This window comes from Dendrobates tinctorius, unplaced genomic scaffold (assembly GCF_039654945.1).
Source record: "Dendrobates tinctorius isolate UK_male_01 unplaced genomic scaffold, ASM3965494v1 ptg000060l, whole genome shotgun sequence".
NCBI classification, from domain to species: domain Eukaryota; kingdom Metazoa; phylum Chordata; class Amphibia; order Anura; family Dendrobatidae; genus Dendrobates; species Dendrobates tinctorius.
The window spans coordinates 16,802,772-16,823,420 of record NW_027361728.1 but is presented as its reverse complement, the minus strand read 5'-3'; the positions used below and the strand labels follow the sequence as shown (position 1 = coordinate 16,823,420).

The window sequence follows — 20,649 nt, the reverse complement described above, 5'->3', positions numbered from 1 at the left end:
GACTTCAAAGCTGCTGATGCACCCAAGGGATACAGCGGTGACATTGCCCATGGCAACGAGTTTGAACACAGACTGTTTTTGAGGACCTGGCTGCAATATCGTTTATCTGTTTATGTGAGATTCTGGAACAAAGACATTTTATGTTGAACTTAAAGGGAGGATGGATGGGGTCATATATCACAAGATTTTGGCTAACAACCTCCTTCGCTCAGTAAAAGCATTGAAGATGGGTCGTGGCTGGGTCTTCCAGCATGACAATGACCTGAAACACACAACCAGGGCAACTAAGGTGTGGCTCCGTAAGGAGCATTTCAAGGTCATGGAATGGCCCAGCCAGTCTCCAGACCTGAACCGAATAGAAAATCTTTGTAGAGAGCTTAAACTCAATGTTGCCCAGCAACAGCCCCGAAACATGAATAAATCTGAAGATCTGTATGGAGGAGTGGGACAAAATCCCTACTGCATTGTGTGCTAACTTGGCCAAGAACTACAGGAAACATCTGACTTCTGTAATTGCAAACAAAGGTTTCTGTACCAAATATTGAGTTTTGTTTTTCTATTATATCAAATACTTATTTCTGTACCACCCTTCAAGCCAACCCAAGAACTCTGACATAACTTTACTACCTGGCTTCTGCATTTTCTGTTCTATGATAATCCAATTCTTATCACGGGGGACTTTAAGATCCCTATTGATAGTCCAATCTCCCCATTTGCCACCTATCTTCTATCTCTAACCTTCTCCCAAGGTCTTTCACAGTGTACACTGGACCTTGTCTTCTCCCGACTTTCCTCAGTATATGATTTTGCTAACTCCCCTCTCCCATTACCTAACTACAACTTTTTTTACTTCTCTATCAAAGTTGGATGCTATACTACTCAGGACGTCTGCACATATTACACATAAAGACGTCTTTTGTGCAAAAAGACTCTATCCATTATAAATTTATGCTCAAAACATAACTCTGCCCTTTATTTTGCCAAACAAGCCGTCTTCATGACCCTCATCACCTCATTATCCAACAATCCAACATGAGTCTTTGACAGTTTTTACTACCTCCTTAGACAGCAGATTTTCTCCCAATCACCTAATAACATGGATCCTATTCAATCACACATTTCAACAAGTTCACTTTCTATCTTCGAACTGGTGATTGAAGAAGTTACCAGGATCCTTGCTTCTCTATCCCCTACTACCTGCACTAGTGACCCTATGCCCTCTTAACTCCTACAGTCACTCACCCTGGCTGCCATTACCCACCAAACTAAAATATTTATTCACTTTCTCTTATCTGGCAACTTTCCCTCCTCCTTCTTAGATCATGCTGCTATAACCCCATTGCTAAAAAAAAATCCCTTCAACCAGAACTGCTCTGCCACCTACAGACCTGTCTCTATCTTCTCCCTCATTTCTAAGCTAGAATCCTTTGTCTACACTTGTTTGACCTGCTATATTTTAGATAACTCTCTTTTTGACCCTTTACAAACCAGTTTCCACTCTTTACACTCCAAAGAAACAGTCCTTATTAAAGTCCCTAATGACCTACTTACTAACAGTTAAATCTAATAGCCACTACTCCCTCCTGATTCTCCTGGATGTCTGTGCAGCATTTAACACAGTGGATCTCCAACTACTCCTCACTATGCTCCACTCTATCGATCTCAGGGATACCGTTCTCTTTGTTGTCCTCCTACCCCTCTGCTGGCTTCAGTGTATAAATTTCTGGCTCTTCTTCCTTTTCTCTTTCCCTTACTATCGGGGTTTCTCCCAGTTTAGTCATAGGTCCCCGCCTATTTTCTCTATACTCCACCCCATTGGACAAACCATCAGCAGATTTGGGTTTCAATACCATCTCTAAGCTAATGAATCCCAATTATATACATCTTCTCCTGACAACAGAATTACATCACTACAAAATATCACTGCTTATCTGACTGCTGTCTCTTTCTCAAACAGAATCTGTCCAAAACTGGACTTCTTGTGTTTCCTCCTTGTATTATCCTAATTAAACCAAAAATTTCCATTTCTGCGGCTGGTTCTACAATAACTCCTAAGCAAGACACTCACTGTTTTGGGGTTATATTTGACTCAGAGCTTTATTTCACTTCCTCCCTATTTCCAATCACTGGCTCCCTCATGTAACATACACCTCAAAAAGATCTCAAGAATCCTTCCTATTTTTACCTTTGATACTGCAAAGACTCTTATTGTTGCTCTTATTCATTCTCACCTGGACTACTGCATTTCTTTATTAATCGGTGTCCTCATGTTATACTCGCCAATCTATCCTGAATGCAGTACCAGGGTTATATTTCTGTCCAGACACTACACCAATGCCTAATCCCTGTGCCAGTCTTTGCACTGGTAGCTTATTCATTGCAGAGTACAATATAGGGTGTGTGCACATGCTGTGGATCCGCAGCGGTTTTGGCCCTGCGGATCCGCAGCAGTTTCTGCTGCGTTGTACAGTACCCTATGGAAAATGAAATCCGCAGTGCACACTGTGCTGAATTTTCAGCGCAGATTTGCTGCGGTTTCAAAACCGCAGCATGTCAATTGTTTGTGCGGATTCCGCAGCGGTTTACCACCTGCTCCATGACAGGTGGCAAACCGCAGGGGAAAACCGCAGGCTAAACCGCAGAAAAACTGCAGATTTACGTGTGGTTTTACTCAAATCCGCGTGGAAAATTCCGCAGAGCAATCCGCAGCGTGTGCACACACCCATAAACTTATCACTTTCATCCACAAAGCTCTTCACATTTCTGCACTCACCTACATGTCCTCTTGCATCTCTGTCTATCATCCAACCCATGCTCTCCGTTCTAATAATGATCTATTACAAACATCCTTCATAATGCAAGCTTCACACTTTCATCTCCAAGATATCTCTCGTTCTGTGCCAGTTCTCTGGAATGCACCAACCTGGACAATCTTGATAACTCCCAGTATCAACAGTTTCAAGGGTGTGCTGAAAAAACAATTCTTTAGACTGGCCTACCACCTACTCTCACTACTCTATTCCATGTTCTCCCTTCCTAACTTTTCCTCAGAATCTGGTCCCTTCTATCATCTGTCCCCACGCCCTCAATAGCACTTGGCTTGGCTTATACAGATACTTGGCTTATACAGATACGGGCTAATGACTGGTTCATGCAGCTTTATTTGAATACCTATATTTATGTATTGAAATGAATGATAGCTGAACCACACACTTTTTACTTTTTGTGTCCTACCTATTTCTTCACAGATTGTGAGCTTACGATCAGGGCCATTAGTCCTATATGAAGTCTTATATAGTTTGTACATGTGCCCTCTGATTTGTTAAGGTCTGAAGAATATGTTGGTGGTATAGCAATATAAATATTATTATTATAACACTAGCTGAAGAGCCCAGCGCTGCCCGGGCATAGTAACTAACTACGGTTAGTTATAACAAATTATAATAATTATATCTATATATAAAGATGAGTGTAGAGCCCCGCCCACTCCGCATAGCCACATTCACTATAATATCCCACATCATCTCGTCAGCCAGACCCACCGGACTACTACCCTTAATATCCCACATCATCCCATCAGCCAGAGCCACCAGACTACTACCACTAATATCCCACATCATCTCATCAGCCAGAGCCACCGGACTACTACTCTTAATATCCCACATCATCCCATCAGCCAGAGCCACCGGACTACTATCACTAATATCCCACATAATCTCGTCACAGCCGCCGGACTACTACCCCTAATATCCCACATCATCCCATCAGCTAGAGCCACCGGACTACTACCTCTAATATCCCACATCATCCCGTCAGCCAGAGCCACCAGACTACTACCCCTAATTCCCACATCATCCCATCAGCCAGAGCCATCGGACTACTACCCCTAATATCCCACATCATCCCATCAGCCAGAGCCACCTGACTATTCCCCCTAATATCCCACATCATCCCATCAGCCAGAGCCACCGGACTACTCCCCCTAATATCCCACATCATCCCATCAGCCAGAGCCACCGGACTACTCCCCCTAATATCCCACATCATCCCATCAGCCAGAGCCACCGGATTACTACCCCTAATATCCCACATCATCCCGTCAGCCTGGTGTCAGAACCAGAGCACTGAGTGGAACAGTACTAACTTCCATACCGGGGATCCCTTTACGAGAGGCCTGGTGTCAGAACCAGAGTGCTGAGTGGATTTGCCCTGACTTCCATACTAATAATCCCTTTAATAGAAGCCTGGGGTGAGAATCAGAGCACTGAGGAATTTACCCTAACTTCCATACCGGAGATCCCTTTAAGAGAGGCCTGGGGTCAGTACCAAAGCGCAGAGTGGATTTGCCCTCACTTTCATACTGGGGATCTCTTTAAGAGAGCCTGGGGTCAGAACCAGAGCACTGAGTGGATTTGCCCTGACTTGCATACCAATGATCCCGTTAATAGAACCCTGGGGTCAGAATCAGAGCGCTGAGAGATTTGCCCTAACTTCCATACAGGAGATCCCTTTAAGAGAGCCTGGGGTCAGTACCAGAGCATTTGAAGGCAATTGCCCTGACTTCCATACCAGGGATCCCTTTAAGAGAGGCCTGGGGTCAGAACCAAAGCACTGGATGGATTTACCCTGACTTTCATACCGATCCCTTTAAGAAAGGCCTGGGGTTAGTACCAAAGCACAGAGTGGATTTGCCCTAACTTCTTATACCAATGATCCCTTTAAGAGACCCTGAGGTCCAAACCACAGAGCTGAGTGGAACAGTCCTAACTTCCATACCGGGGATCCCTTTAAGAGAGGCCTGGGGTCAAAACCAAAGCGCTGGATGGATTTGCTCTGACTTCCATACCAATGATCCCTTTAAGAGGGAAGATGTGCCTATGGGAAGGAGGATGTGTGATGGGGATATGGGCAGGGAAGGGGAATTCATTTCTGTCATGTACTCACTGCTCCTTTCTGGGGGACAGATTTCTCCCACCATGTCAGTGTCTGCTGAGGTGTTGTCAAGTGGGAAAACTTGCTCATAGCAACCAATCACAGCTCAGTTTCTTTTAACCAGCTCTGGTGAAATGAGAGATGCTTAGTGATTGGTTGAAAGGAAAACTGTTGCTCATAGCAACCAATCACAGCTCAGCTTCTTTTGAACAGCTCTGGTGAAGATGCTTCGTGATTGGTTGGTGATACACACACACATATGTGGCTCCCCTGAGGCTCAGTTGCCACAGGGGTACTGCACCTCCTCCTGAGGTGTGGTGCCCCACCATCCAGGTAAGGTGGAGACACCTGACCACACTCCAACACCTGCACCCCACACTACAAAGTAGTGTAGCAAAGCACCTTCGGCGGCTCCCTGCTTGGAGTATAGCAAAGCACCCATTGGTGGCTCCCTGCTTGGAACACGAAAAGTGCTGGGAGGTGGGTGGAGTTAGCTTACATTACAAAGAGAGGGAAGAGTTGAGCAGAGGATTCAGTAGTTGTTGTGGAGGGAGATGGTTAGAGAGTCGGAGAGAAGAAGATCCCCGGAGAGAGGGATAGATGGATGGAAGTGCTGCAGCAGATCCCAGTGACCTGGGTCTGCTGGCACAGGAAAGGAAGAGAGAAACAGCAACATAGACTGAAAGCCTGACTCTCCATAGAAAGAAAGATTAGTACGGAACGTGAGGAGTAAAAGAGAACAGAGGAACAGAGGATGTGGGTTAGAAGAGAACCCTTCCTAGAAGTTCTAAGCACAAGGCCGGGGCCCGGTCCCCGAGGTTGTATGGATACTAATGGTCCTGCAGCAGACACCAGAGGAATAGAAGTAGTGATCACTTTATTCCCACATAAGACTTGGGGGCACAACAGCAACTGGATAGTGAGCCGGGACTTAGTAGCAAGGAGTCCCCGAAGCAGGCTACAGCTGTCTGCCGCACAAGTAGAGATCATAGGAACATCGGACAGGAGGAACTCCAGTGTAACTCAGTACTAGGAGTACTTCATTTAAAGGTGCTATAAGAGGAGACGTTCAGAAAGGCACATGTTGGCGGAGTGTTGGAAAGGAGTATTCCATCTAGCCTGGAGGTTGACTGAGTCCCTGACCCGGAGGACACGGCACGAAGGCAGGCACCTGTTTGTACAACAGACTGTGAGTAAGCTTTGGAACTGCATGCCCTGGTGTCCTCCACTCATTCCTGCAAGAACCTGCCCAGCACTGCCACATCCCTTGCGCCAGACACTACACCATCTACGTGTCACTTCTCCTACTCTGCCCTGGGACTACAGCCCTGCCTGTGGAGGGCTATAACATCATTGCTGCACCACACCATCAGTTCCAGAGGATCTGTCTGCAGCGTCGGCTTACATCTCTATTGCTGAACACCACAGGTGGTGTCACAAACTATTCATATAATCAACTACATTCCACCATTCAATTCCCCTTTTCACATTGGGCACCCAGGGCCACGGACCGGGTCACCGCTGCTGTGACACCTTCCCCTCTGAGTTGCCGGCCCGATACCGAGTATCCCACAGCCCTGGGGGGGGCGACCCACATACATACTGTAGGGATTCGCTCTGGTAGGCAATAGCTGGACGGCAGTAACGAGGCAACACACAGGCATAAAGTCCAATTTCAGTGGTTTTAATGTCACTCAGTACCCAGCAGCTTAACAAAACATATGGGAAATAAAACACATACTCCAGTTTGGAGAACCACTGGTCCCAGACTCACCCCTTGCACGGAACGGGCGTAACTAAGCGGCTGCCAGGTCCTGCGGCATCCGCCAGGTGCCAATCCCGGGGTTCTTCCGAGCCTTGCTGCAAGAGTCCTGCAGCACGGGAATCCTATATACAAGTTGCAGGCTGCGTCCACACAAGTCCCTGTAGTTTCCAGAAACACACTCACACTGTGGCATTTACCCACCTCCATTACATAGGGCCTAACCCCTCCCACCAGTGAGGTAGACATCACATGGGCTGATCACGTGACCCTGACATCATCGCAGGTCCCGTCTTTAAGGAAAAACCCGGCCAAACATTAATCTGCTAGGAGAAACATATCTTCCATCCAGTAAAACACCCTTTACTGTACCACAATACATACATTCACTTTTATATATAGAGATTATTTACAGTTATGTAATTTAGTGGGAAGGGGGTAAAATAAACTCAGAGCTGTAAGAACATAGACCACTCTAATTTGTTTTTGAAATTAGTGTTAGGACTCGCAAGTATGGGGACCCTTGACGTGGGTTGCGAGCTTATGTATTTTGGCCAAAATATTAACCAATACCTCATTTAATGTATTTATCATATGCATTAATTTTTTGCACTTTTTATCATACAATTTTTTGCAGGATGCAGCTAGGTCTCTTTTTGTTGGCTTGGTCTATTAGGGCATCTGTCCCTGTGTATTGCATATTATAGTGCTAGGCAGCCTGCCTGTTAATACTATGGGCGTCATTAACAGGCTGCAAGCCAGACACATTGCATCACACTTACCTGTGTGACTGGCACCCTAAGCAAGCCATATCAATGTGCATTTTTTTCTACTAGGCAGCCAATCCCTCCATAATCTTGTAGGTGTGGGGTGGCTGTTTTTATCAATAGCTTGCACCTGTGCTGCCTCTTGCCTTTATTAGTGGAGTCCTGCTGCATCCTGCTAGATGTGCATTTGTCATCAGACAGGGTTTTGGGAAGGCCGTATCTTATGGTATGCGTTTTTTTTTTTTCTATGTTAGCTGTTTGAGAAATCTATTAACCAATCATGTGATGGTGGAGCATTTTTAGAAGACATAAATCAGTTTTAGTTTATAAAAATCTAAATTTTAAATAAAGTAAAGTAGTTCAAAATTAAGTCTTGAGGGGGCATGGCCTGGCAATGGCTCCAAGTGTATGTGTTCACTAAAGTTCCTGTAGATCCTGAGGATTCAAGGGCCATGACCAAAGCTAGACGCTGCAAAAAAGAGCTATAGGACATCAGGCATCGAGTAGCAGCAAAGGAGAAGTGAGGAGGATGAGCAGCTTTGTATTTGCATTGATGGGGAGGCCTGAGAGAGGAGAGAGAAGAGGGCAGTGTGTCTTCAAGCTTGCAGCAGAGCAAGATCCCTCCTTCTGAAACTGCCTTGCTCCTCTTGGGACAGATATACTGCAGCCTACTGCATGGAGAAAAGCAGGTAGGGAGCTGTGTGTCTCTGCTTCCGTTCCTGGTGTGCTCCCTCCCTCCTGGTAATGCTTATCAGGGCTGTCCCTAGATGGCCACACAGAATCTGAGAAAGTTTACCTCCCCCTGTCAGCACTTAACAGGACACTCTGCTCTCTGGCTGGCCACATCAAGTCTTGGGACACTTTTAATAGTGCTGGACAGCAGTCCTCCCTCCTGTCAGTGCTTATCAGAACGCTCTCTAGCTGCCACATAGATTCTGGGACTCTGAGAAAAGTGCATGGCAGGCAGGAAGACAAGGGGGCAAAAGAGAGCTGATTGTTTCTACACTGGAGGTAACAAATCTTCCCTGCTGAACTCTGGCAGAGCCCCCTCTGCATGAAGTGAGGGAAGTGTATATGTAAAATCCCCTGGGCTCTTTATAGCTAAGAGTTAACTGTATCCTGTCTCACTGAGGGGTTAAGTGAAATAAAACATTGTGCCCTAAAGACACTGTTAGGGCCCCGTCACACATAGCGACTCACCAGCGATCCCGACAACGATATCAACGTGTCAGGATCGATGGTGTCTCGCTACATGATCGCTGGTGAGCTGCCAAACAGACAGCTTCACCAGCGATCAGGACCAGCGATGCCAAGCACGCGGCGTCGCTATGTACTTAGCTACCAGCGCGCTGATGCAGGGAGCTGGTAACTAAAGTACACATTGGGTTTCTAATCGACGTGCATCACTTAGAAACCCGATGTGTACCTTAGTTACCAGCTCCCTGCATCAGCGCGCTGGTAACTAAGGTACACAGAGGGTTTCTAAGCACAGCGGGGTGCTTAGAAACCCTGCGTTTACCTTAGTTACCAGCTGATCGCTGGTCTCCCGCCTGTCACACACAGCGATGCGTGCTTGCCAGCGGGAGACCAGCGACCAAAAAAATGTCCAGGGCTTTCCAACAGCGATCAGCGATAGCGGCAGGGGGGCCGGTCGCTGATCGCTGTCATACACAGCGTTCTCGCTGGTGAGATCGCTGTTACATCACAAAACTTGTCACTCAGCAGCGATCTCGCTAGCGAGATCGCTATGTGTGACGGGGCCCTTAGGCTCCTCAGACTGGAAGACCAGTGTGTGGGATATGGGCAGGAAATGCAGGAAGCCCTCCACATCATTAACCTCAGCTCTGCCCCAGATCAAGATTCTAAAATGGCCTCTGATGTTCCCTCTCGCATAGCCTCCCCTTCCTCACAAGAGGATATCTCCAGAGAAAATATGCAAGAAGATGCAGGAAGGAGAGACACCCACTCCAACACCTCATCTATACCTTCACCAAGCTCTGCTAATGCCCCTACGGTGACACCATCAAAATCTGGCATTGATGATGGAAGAAATCAAAGATCTTTGTTCTCATATGGGTAATATTCTGACCAAAACAGATATGGAAGGTCTCGGGACGAGATCTGAACCTGCACATGCGCCGTCCCCGGACCGGCGGCCATCTTCCCGGCGTCCATGTTCCCGGAGGCCACCGCAACATGGCGGCGCCAGCAAGGGATGTGTGGGGGCCTCCGGGGTTGGAGGAAATGCCGGCGGAGCCGCCACCCCTGCACCGGAGCACAGAGAGCGTCCACCCTCACCCCACAGAGCCCACCTGCCGCAGTCCAGCTGCTCCAGCCCCAGCCCAGCTGCTCCAGCCCCAGCACAGCTGCCCCAGCACAGCCCGGCACAGCAGCCCCAGCACAGCACAGCTGCCCCAACACAGCACAGCTGCCCCAGCCCCAGCACAGCTGCTCCAGCCCCAGCCCAGCTGCCCCAGCCCAGCACAGCCCAGCTGCCCCAGCCCAGCACAGCACAGCTGCCCCAGCACAGCACAGCTGCCCCATCCCCAGCACAGCTGCCCCAGCCCAGCTACCCCAGCCCCAGCCCAGCTGCCACTGCCCAGCTGCGCCAGCACAGCCCACCTGCCCCAGCACAGCCCAGCTGTCCCAGTGCAGCCCAGCTGCTCCAGCACAACCAACCTGCCACAGCACAGAGCCGCCACCGCATGAGCCTGGAACACTGATTGACCCCTGTGACCACTCCTCCACCTGTGCCGGATCCCTTCCCAGGTAAGCTGAATTCGGACTGTAAGACGGACCCCCATTTGACACATTATTATTTTTTTCCCTATTTTCCTTCTGAAAATTGGGGTGCGTCTTATGGTCCGGTGTGTTTTATAGTCCGAAAAATACGGTAAGTCTCAGATAAAAGGCCTGAATGCGTCAATCTCACAAGTTGCCAATAGAGTGACCCAGTTGGAATCTTCCACTGCCACAGCTGGCGCAGAACAAAAGGTGCAAAGTCAAATAATATAATGCCATTCTACACAGATTCACTCATTATTTAGTATGATAGAGGACCTTGAGAATCGCAACCGCCGCAATAATATTCGCATACGGGTGTTACCTGAAGCAATTGGCACAGTCTAACTTATTCCCACTCTTCGTGGCATCTTTAACACGCTCCTGGAAAGGCCACATACCGAAGAAATACTTATTTGACAGAGCACACCGAGCTTTAAGACCCTGCAACAATGAGTCAGACATCCCCAGAGATGTAATTTGCTGAGTTCATTATTTCAAAACCAAAGAAGAAATTATGAGACAGACTCGGTCCAAAGGACCTATGGATTTTGATGGGGCCCATTTACATTTTATGGTGGACTTATCTAGGTCAACCTTAACAAAACGTAGGGCTCTGTGCTAGCTGTTGGAAGTTCTTAGAGAAAGAAATGTCCCCTACTTGTGGGGTTTTCCCTTCCAATTACAAGTGAGCAACCAGCATGGAACTTTCTTTCTGAGGAACCCACATGGACTGCAGTCATTCCTAGAGGATCTGGATCTGCCAGAAATTACTATCTCTGATTGGCCCACAATCTCATTGACTCCTTCGGACTCCTATGTGAATCGTCGACAAGTACAACAATCCCAAAGACCCAGAAGATGACAACAATCCTCTCGCTCTCGTCCAGTGGAGCAATGATATCTCTGGTTGATTCTGTTTCATTCTAGGAGATTCAATGAAAGCTTGTTTATTGAATCTTGTATATCACTCACCAAGTTCCTTTTTTTAGTGTTTATATTGTGGACTTAGGTGTAACTGGACCTGTTAGAATCATAAGACACTTTATTTTATATAATGTGATCCGTACTGTGGATAACCGAGGGTGATGTCATTCGATCTATCTTGCCTTTGAAGGAGATTCTACTGAGTCCTTCGACCAATAATTCAGACAAAAATATGTGATTTATGAAGTAGATACAAGTAGATAGCTGTAGTCAGTATGATAGACTAACACAAATTTCAGAAACACCTAACGGTCTAGAATGAAAACTGGGATATGTTTTAATAGGGTTAATTACTGCATTTTCCTTTCCTTACAGGTTGCCTAGTGTTATGCATCTTTAAATGGGCATGATCCTTGTGATAGCTGCAACATGGATTTTTGTTTTTTGTTAGCATTTTTATATGGTTCTTACAATCTTTATTTTGTCTGGGCCAAGATCCCTGGGAGTTATTCAATGTTGCCTTGAAAGACACTCTCCAATTAGGGTGACTTGTTTTATACAAGTTTACTTGGGAAGTACTCCGCTACCGCATGGTTTCCTTTTCCCTTCTTTACATCCTCAGCCTAGAATCAAGGATTTGGCCTATTCTCTATATAGGCTTATTTCAACCTCTTCTATTTTTATTCTTTACCTATATCTTCTCTATCTCTGTCCTTTCTTCCTTGTCCATCCACCTAGATTAAGTTGAAATTGGTAATATCAGACATGGCATCAAATAACGTAGCTTCTCTAAATATTAGAGGGTTTAATGTCCCGCAAAAATGTTCTCAAATTATATACGGGATGTATAAAGTGGGAGAGCAAATTCTTTTGTTACGAGTCCCATTTTAAAAGTAATCACTTCCCAGAAATGAAGAACTGGTACTACACAACCTGGTATCATAGTTCGAATCCGATTGCTAAATCTAAAGGGGTCAGCATTGCTATTCACAAAAATTTCCCCTTCACCCTACTAGGGCTTGAAACTGATGATAACGGACGTTTTTTGTTATTGAAGATCTCTTTTTTTTAATCAGATCTACACACTAGCTAACTTTTATCTTCCAAACAAAGAGCAGGTGAGGACCAGGCCGAGATACCTGCAGCGACTGGAGGGTTTTATGGAAGGCCTTTTGATTTTGGGGGGAGACCTCAACCTGACGATGGATAAGATGTGGGTAAGTCTACGATTCCCCCTATGTAATTAACCTCCTGAAAAAACAAACTCTCCAAATTGCAGGCAGTGGTTGTGTGGAATGTCTTACATCCTAAAAAAAGAGATTACAACCACTACTCATCAGTTCACTACTTACATAGCAGAATCGACTATTTTTTGTTTAGTCATCATTTGCTTAGCTGGGATCCCTCCGCTTCTGTGGGCACTATGACCTGGTCAGACCATGCTCCCATCTTCTTTACTTTCCAACCACCCACCTCTGTACCACGCCCATGGCATTGGCGTTTAAACCCAAACCTTCTTGAAGACATTAACACCAAAAATGCTGTAGAACAAGCTATCTCTGAGTATTTGCATCAGGGCTGTGGAGTCGGAGTCGGTGCTCATTTTGGTGGAGTCGGAGTCGGTAGAAAATGAACCGACTCCTAAAATATATAATAAATTAGGTACAGTAGTTCAATGCAGAATGTGCTGAATATTTTTTCATAGGAATTTGGGAAAGTTATGAAATGTCCTATAAATGGCTGTTCTATTCCTGATCTAAGGCTACATTCACACACAGCGTTTTTGCTGCGTTTTTTGAGGATACGGTTTTCAGCTGCAAAAGCAGATCAGCTTTTTAAAAAACCGCATCACCTGATAGCAAAAGCATATTACAAATCTGCTCTATCTATCTATCTATCTATTGGTGTTTCTCTGGAAAGAGAAAGTATTAGAAAATTAGTGATTGAAGAAGCCCTTAAACAAAAGGAAGATCTTAATAAGACTCTCAAAAGACGCTTCATGTTTCTTAAAATGGATGCCTGCACAGGTCACAGAGTGAACTATTGTGCCATCAATGTTCGATATGTTTTGCATAATCACGGAACGGATGATACCCCCCTCCCCATCCAATGGGAAGCTCCAAAAGGCATAATTAGGGGTGTCCTAATCAATGAAGGCATTAGACTTAAGAAAGCAAAAACGCATGCGATAGACAATCTTTTGAAGCAAATACATTCCCTTGAACAATCCCAGAAAAAAATCCTTCTGCTGATATCTTGATTAACTTAAACAAGTAAAAAGATGATCTGAAGAGATTTCTAGACCAAAGTTACTCAAAACATAGGGAAAGGTTACAGCAGTTCTTTTATGAATTTGCAGACAAACATGGTGGCCCTCTAGCTAGAAGCATCCATCCTAAAGCCCCAACGACATTTATCCAATCTATACAGGATGCTACAGGATCCGTAATCAATCAATCCAAACAAATTGCTAAGGCATTCAAAGGATATTATAGCTCCCTAATGTCATGCTACTGCAGTGCAGTATAGCACAACCTGCACCAAGGGGTTCTGGTGAGGGAAGAGAAGTTGCACACACAGCGTAGCAACAATGAGCAGCAGCACAAGCGCCACCAGGTGGCGAAAGAATGGTCAGAAAAGCCGAGTCAGAAACAATCAGGAGCAGAAGTGCCAGAGGTCACAGCAGTACACGTGGTCAGAAACAAGCCAGGGGGTCAGCAACGGTCAGAAGCCGATAAGACAAAGACAGAAGACAAAAGCAGGTCCGAATGCAAGGCAAGTCAAAACCAGGGAGTCAACAAACTTACAGGGAAACCCTGAGTCAGAACAGACAGAGGGAATAAAAAGACACTGGGCAAGTCAGGATCACAGCAGGACCAACCAGGATATACCAGAGTCATACACATGGCGAAGCCAGAACTATAGCTAACACCGCCTGCAGGATGCAGCGCAGCTAAATAGCAAACCTGAGACCAGACTGAGGCTGAGAAAAGTTAACCCCTGAAATGACCAGACCGGGAACATGGATCATGACACCTGTACAATAGTGAGGGCCAATATGTAGACATGTCACCAACCCAACTTCATTTGAAAATTGATCAATACATGAAAGACACTGCTCTGCCCACAATATCGGATGACACAAAGGCATCCCTAGAGCAATCATTTGAAGAAGAGCAGGTACTTAAAGTCATCAAAAGCTCCCCGTCTAATAAATGCCAAGGTCCAGATGGTTACTCTGCCAAATTTTATAAAACATTTGCTACGCAATTAACACCATTCTTAACCAAAGTATATAATTCAGTTTCGACTTCAAACCCTTTTCCCAGACAAACTATGAAAACCCATATTTCGGTGATACCGAAACCTGGGAAAGACCAAACATTATGCTCAAGTTACAAGCCAATATCCTTAATTAACATGGATGTTAAACTTTTCTCTAAAATCATAGCAACCAGATTAGCACCCCTGATGCCTCATATCGTGCACAACGATCAAGTAGGATTTGTGCCCCAGAGGGAGGCAAGAGACAACACGATTAAAACGATGTTGCTTATATCCTATATAAAATTGAAAGAGATCCCAGTTTGCATTCTATCGGTTGATGCTAAAAAATCATTTGACCGGGTTAGCTGGCCATTTCTACATAGTAATCTTAAACAAATCAATTTGGGTCCCAACATTTTCAACAAAATAATTGCTTTATATTAAGACTCCTCTGCCAAGGTCCGTTGCAATGGCACCTATTCAGAATCTTTTGAAGTGTCGAATGGAACTAGTCACGGGTGTCCACTCACCCCGTTATTGTAGGTTATTGCGATGGAACATCTGGCAATGGCCCTCAGGAAAAACTCCAACACTCAAGGAATCCCAGTAGGGCACGAATCTCATAAATTGGCGCTATACGCAGATGACCTCCTATTATACATTACTAATACTAAAACATCACTGCCCTCTATTCTGAAAGAATTTGATACATATAGTCGACTGAGTAATTTTAAGGTAAATCTTTGTAAGTCAGAGATTTTGAGCACCAATATCCCACAGGAGGAGCCACAATTGTTAAAGGGGTTCTTTCCTTTCCGTTTTTGTAATGGTTCTATAAAATATCTTGGGGTTCAATTGCCCTCAGACTTGTCCCAGCTCTTCCATCTGAATCATGCGCCTTTGCTCAGTCGTGTCACAGCTAAGCTCGAGGCTATGACAAAACACGATTATCTTGGTTCGGTAGAATTAATGTATTAATTATGGACATTCTTCTGAAATTGCTTTATATATTTTAAGCGGTTCCAAATGCAATCTCCTGTTCCTTTTTTAAGTATCTAAATAAAGTCGGTAACAATTTCATTTGGAGATCAAAAAGATCTAGAGTGGCCATTACATTTTTGGCTAGATCTAAATCTCAAGGAGGAGCTGGACTCCCAAATTTTCAACTGTATCATGCTGCGGCTGTGCTGGGGCGGATGGTGGACTGGTTTCATGGTGAGAATCAGAAGCGTTGGGTCACACTACAGTAATTCCTATCGTGTCTAGACTTAACTTCTCTACCTTGGATTTCTAAGCACTTTCGTTCTTCAAAGTGACAACTCCCCCATTAACAGTTGATCTTTTCAGAGTTTTGGACCAGTTGGTAAAGAAACTAAGATCCCACGACCTATGACACAGATCACTGACAATCCAGAATTCCCCCCTGGAGTTGGAGTGAGTAAATTCCTGGTCTTCAACTATAAAACTAGACTAAATCAGGTCCTTGCAAATTTCAGAAACATACCATCGCTAAATGAGCTTAAAGCTTTCTACTCTGATCAAAGCATACCTTGGTTTTCATACCTTCGGTTTCGTTCATTAATGGATTCCCTTCAGCCGTTTTCGGTGCTCAATTCTGACCCTTCTCAGTTTGATTCGTTGCTGATCAGAGAAGTTGCACCCAAGCATACGCTCTCCCAAATATATTATATTTTGTCATCTCAGAATAATACAGAGCTGCTATGGTTCAAGAAAAAGCGGGAGAGAGAGATTGGGATGACCTCCTCGGAGGAGCAATGGAACAAAACTTACTTTTGCACACACAGACTTCCATTGGCTTGCAAAGCTCAAGAAAAAAATTACAAAATCATAACTAGATGGTATCGTTGCCCAGCAGATCTTCATAAGATATTTCCCTCTGTCTCCAATAAATGCTGGAGATGTGAAAATGCTGAAGGCACTATGCTTCATATCTGGTGGGAATGCCCTCAAACAAGTGGCCTCGTTAGCAAAGTCTTTGATGTTCACAAACACATTACAGGGGAATCATCATCTAGAACTCCCCAGATTGGACTTCTTTCTATGATACCAGGGTCTTTTAAATCTATCAAAAGAGGATTGCTGAGACACTGTTTATCCGCCACTAGGACAGTCATTCCCAGACACTGCCATTCCTGAACCACTCCCTCTATCCAAGAATGGTCTCTTGAAATGGATTTTTTGTGTAGAATGGAAAGACTCTCTGCTCGTAATAAAATGAACTCAGGTAACTTTTTCCGTACTTGGCAAGGATGGTTTTTATTCAGAGATTCCCCGGAGTGCTCCTCAAGCCTTCTGTCATGATGAAGACACCATATATTGTACATAGCTGTATCTGGGTGGATTCATGAACCTTGCTCATCTCTTCCTCTTCCCTTAAGATCTCTTCTTGACTTTCCTATTTTGTTATAATTTTCTACTAAAAGTTCTTTTCTTTCCTTTGTCAGGCTTGACAAAGACTAACTTGATTGCAAGAAGTTAATGAACATTTTGTTAGTATGACATACTTTTCTTGAAAAAAAGGGGTATTCCGTGATTTGATGTTAATATATTATCTTGATATTTTTGATACCTTCTGATATGAAAACTACTTCTCTGGTTGTATTTAGAAATGTTGTAACTACAGGGGCTTCTCACAAAATTAAAATATCAAAAAGTTAATTTATTTCAGTTCTTCAATACAAAAAGTGAAACTGATATATTATATAGTCATTACAAATAGAGTGATCTATTTAAAGTGTTTACTTCTGTTAATATTGATGATTATGATTTACAGCTAATGAAAACCCAAAGTCATTATCTCAGTAAATTAGAATAATTAACAAAAAACACCTTCAAAGGCTTCCTAAGCGATTAAAAAGGTCCCTTAGTCTGTTTCAGTAGGCTCCTGATATGATTAGGTCACGGAGGAGGATAGCCGGGGAATAAGCTAGGCAACCAGAAAACCAGAAAGGTTGGTATCTTAGCGGATTGCAGACCCCTAAAACTAACAACACAACTAGAATTAGCCGTAGGACGTACCTACGATGACCTAGACGCCTCGGCACAGCCAAAGAGTTAACTAATCCTAAAGCAAGAAAGGGAAAACTAAACTGCCCCGGAGTAGAACCCCAAAGGAATAGATAGCCCCCAAACATATACTGCCGGTGAGACAAGATGACGCACAGATACAGGCAGAAAATAGAGTAAGCAAATGATGGGGCCCAAACTGTCTAGATAGAACAGGACAGGAAAGATACTGTCTGCAATCACGCAAAAAACCGTAAGGAAAATCCAACACGTCTGATATGCAAAAATACTGAGGCCACATGAGCTCTCCCCCACTAGATCAGAATTCTGGTGTGAACTGGAAGCAAAACAAAAGATACTGATATAACAGAGGACTAGCAATACTGAACAGACTGACATAAGCTGTGGCATATGGAACGGGGTCCAGCACATGTCCCAGCAGGGAACAATGCTGAACCCACACAGCAAAGCAGAAAGCAGAGAAAGGCAAAACTGGATTAAATGCAAAAAGATTCCAGCAAACAAATAACTTATCTGAACGATGCAGGACCAAGCAGGGGGCAAGCAGACTTCAAAATGCACAGGAAGAAAACCAAACCACCAGCAACAACTGAGGGAAGCCTGCTCTGTTATGAATGGGTCACTGAGGAGGATAGCAGGCCCAGGCTAAGCCACAGAAAAACCAGAGAGGTTGGAAACTAAGCGGATTGCAGACCCCTGATCCTGTCCACACAACTTGCAGTAGCCGTGGAGCGTACCTACGATGATCCTAGATGCCTCGGCACAGCCGGAGAGCTAACTAAGCCTAAAGCAAGAAAGGGAAAATCTAAACTGCCCCGGAGCAGACCCCAAAGGAATAGATAGCCCCCAAACATATATTGTCGGTGAGAAAAGATGAAAACACAAACGCAGGCATAAAAATAGACTGAGCAAACGATGGGGCCCACACTGACTAGACAGGACAGAAAAAGAAAGACACTGTCTGCAATCACGCAAAAAACTCTGCAAAATGTCCAACACGTCTGATGCACAAATACACTGAAGTTGCACGACTTTGCCCCCACTATATAAGCACTCTGGTATATTCTGAAAGCAAAGCAAAAAGAGACCAATATAACAGGGGACAAAACAAACTGGCACAAACAGTAACATATGGGTGGTGATTCAGCACAGCCCCAGCCGATGTGGCTGACCCGCACAAAGCGGAGATAGACGAAACCAGATCAAATGCAAACAGAATAGCAAATGAATCACTGCAGGGAAAGAGCAGGAGACATCAGAACTCAGAAGGAACAGGAAGAAAATCACAAGCAGGGATAGAGGGAGTCAGCTGTCTTAAATCCCAATCAGAAACCCCAGATCTCCAATCGTCTTCCTCATTATCAGGTGGCAAGCCTCTTTCAATCAGATCAGCTCCACTACCTCCAGTAACCACCAGAGGGAACCCAGAAAGAGAACTCGCAACCCTTTTATCAATCTGACCAGACCACTACCTTCAGTAAAGCCAGAAAGAGAATTCACAACACTGATCACTTAAATCTTTCCAGTCTGTAACACCTGACCTCCAATCATCCTCTTCAGGTGATTGACTTCTGTCACTCGACCAGCTCCATTACCCGCAGCAACCACCAGAGGGAGCCCAAACTCAGAAGTAAGGTCACAAGTGTTCACAACAGGCTCCACAATCAGAAGACTGCTGCTGCTTTGAGCAGGGGGTTGGACCAGATGGCCCAGGAGGTCTCTTCCAACTCTACGATTCTATGACTTGACAGATGTCCAGAATGCAGTCATTGACACACTACACAAGGAGGGTAAGCCACAAAAGGTCATTGCTAAAGAAGCTAGCTTTTCACAGAGTGCTGTATCCAAGCATATTAATGGAAAGTTGAGCGGAAGGAAAAAGGTGGTAGAAAAAGGTGCACAAGCCACCGGGATAACTACAGCATTGAAAGGATTGTTAAGAAAACGCCATTCAAAAATTTGGGGGGGATTCAGAGGGAGTGGACTGCTGCTGGAGTCATTGCTTCAAGAGCCACCACACACAGACATATCCAGGACATGGGCAACAAGTGTCGCATTCCTTGTGTCAAGCCAGTCATGACCAATAGGCAACGCCAGAAGTGTCTTACCTGAGCCAAGGAGGAAAAGAATTGTTGCTCAGTGGTCCAAGGTGTTGTTTTCAGATGAAAGTAAATTTTGCATTTCATTTAGAAATCAAGGTCCCAGAGTCTGGAGGAAGAGTGGTGAGGCACACAATCCAAGCTCCTTGAGGTCTAGTGTGGAGTTTCCACAATCAGTCTGCTGGTGTGAGACCACTGTGTTTTATCAAGACCAAAATGAGCACAGCTGTCTTCTAGGAAATTTTAGAGCACTTCATGCTTCCCTCTGCTGACAAGCTTTTTGGAGATGGAAATTTCATTCTCCAGCAGTACTTGAGACCTGTCCACACTGCCAAAATTATCAGTACCTGGTTTAAAAACAGCAATATCACTGTGCTTGATTGGCAAGCAAACTCGCCTGACCTTAACCCCATAGAGAATCTATGGGATATTTTCAAGAGGAAGATGAGACACACCAGACCCAACAAGGCAGACAAGCTGAAGGCTGCTATCAAAGCAACCTGGGCTTCCATAATACCTCAGCAGTGCCATAGGCTGAGCTCCTCCATGCAAAATGAGCCTCGACCAAGCATTGATTGCGCATTTACTGAACTTAAATTTCAGTAGGCCAACATTTCGGATGTTAAAATCATTTTCAAGCTGGTGTTATAAAGTATTATAATTAATTGAGATAATGACTTTTGGGCTTTCATTGGCTGTAAGCCATAATTATCAACATTAACATAAATAAACACTTGAAATAGGTCCCTCTGTTTGTAAAGACTCTATACAATATATTATTTTCACTGTTTGTATTGAAGAACTGAAATTAATTAACTTTTTGATGATATTGTAATTTTGTTAGAAGCACCTGTATATGCTGTTCTCAATTAATAAATAAACTAGTTTATGAAAAAAAATAAGTCTTGAACACATACCTTTAAAAGTAACTGATACTTGGTTATTCTCTGTACTGGTTTCAAAAGATAAGCATCTAAAGAAAGTTTGTGATCCAGTTTCCTTTGGCATTCCTTAAAGATAGCAAACAAGAAGCAATAAAAGTTGTACCTACAATGTAAGAATCATA

At 44.5% G+C, this 20,649-nt stretch overlaps 1 protein-coding gene across 4 annotated transcripts in view; it reads right to left on the bottom strand.

Moving 5' to 3' along the window:
• Positions 1 to 20,649, bottom strand: part of MCF2L2 (MCF.2 cell line derived transforming sequence-like 2) — a 474,009-nt gene that overhangs the window by 107,077 nt on the left and 346,283 nt on the right. For all 4 annotated transcript variants that reach the window (XM_073578748.1, XM_073578751.1, XM_073578750.1 and 1 more), the window contains exon 20: positions 20,501 to 20,593. In XM_073578748.1, the coding sequence (XP_073434849.1) occupies positions 20,501 to 20,593 (93 nt within the window). The remainder of the gene's footprint in view (positions 1 to 20,500; positions 20,594 to 20,649) is intronic.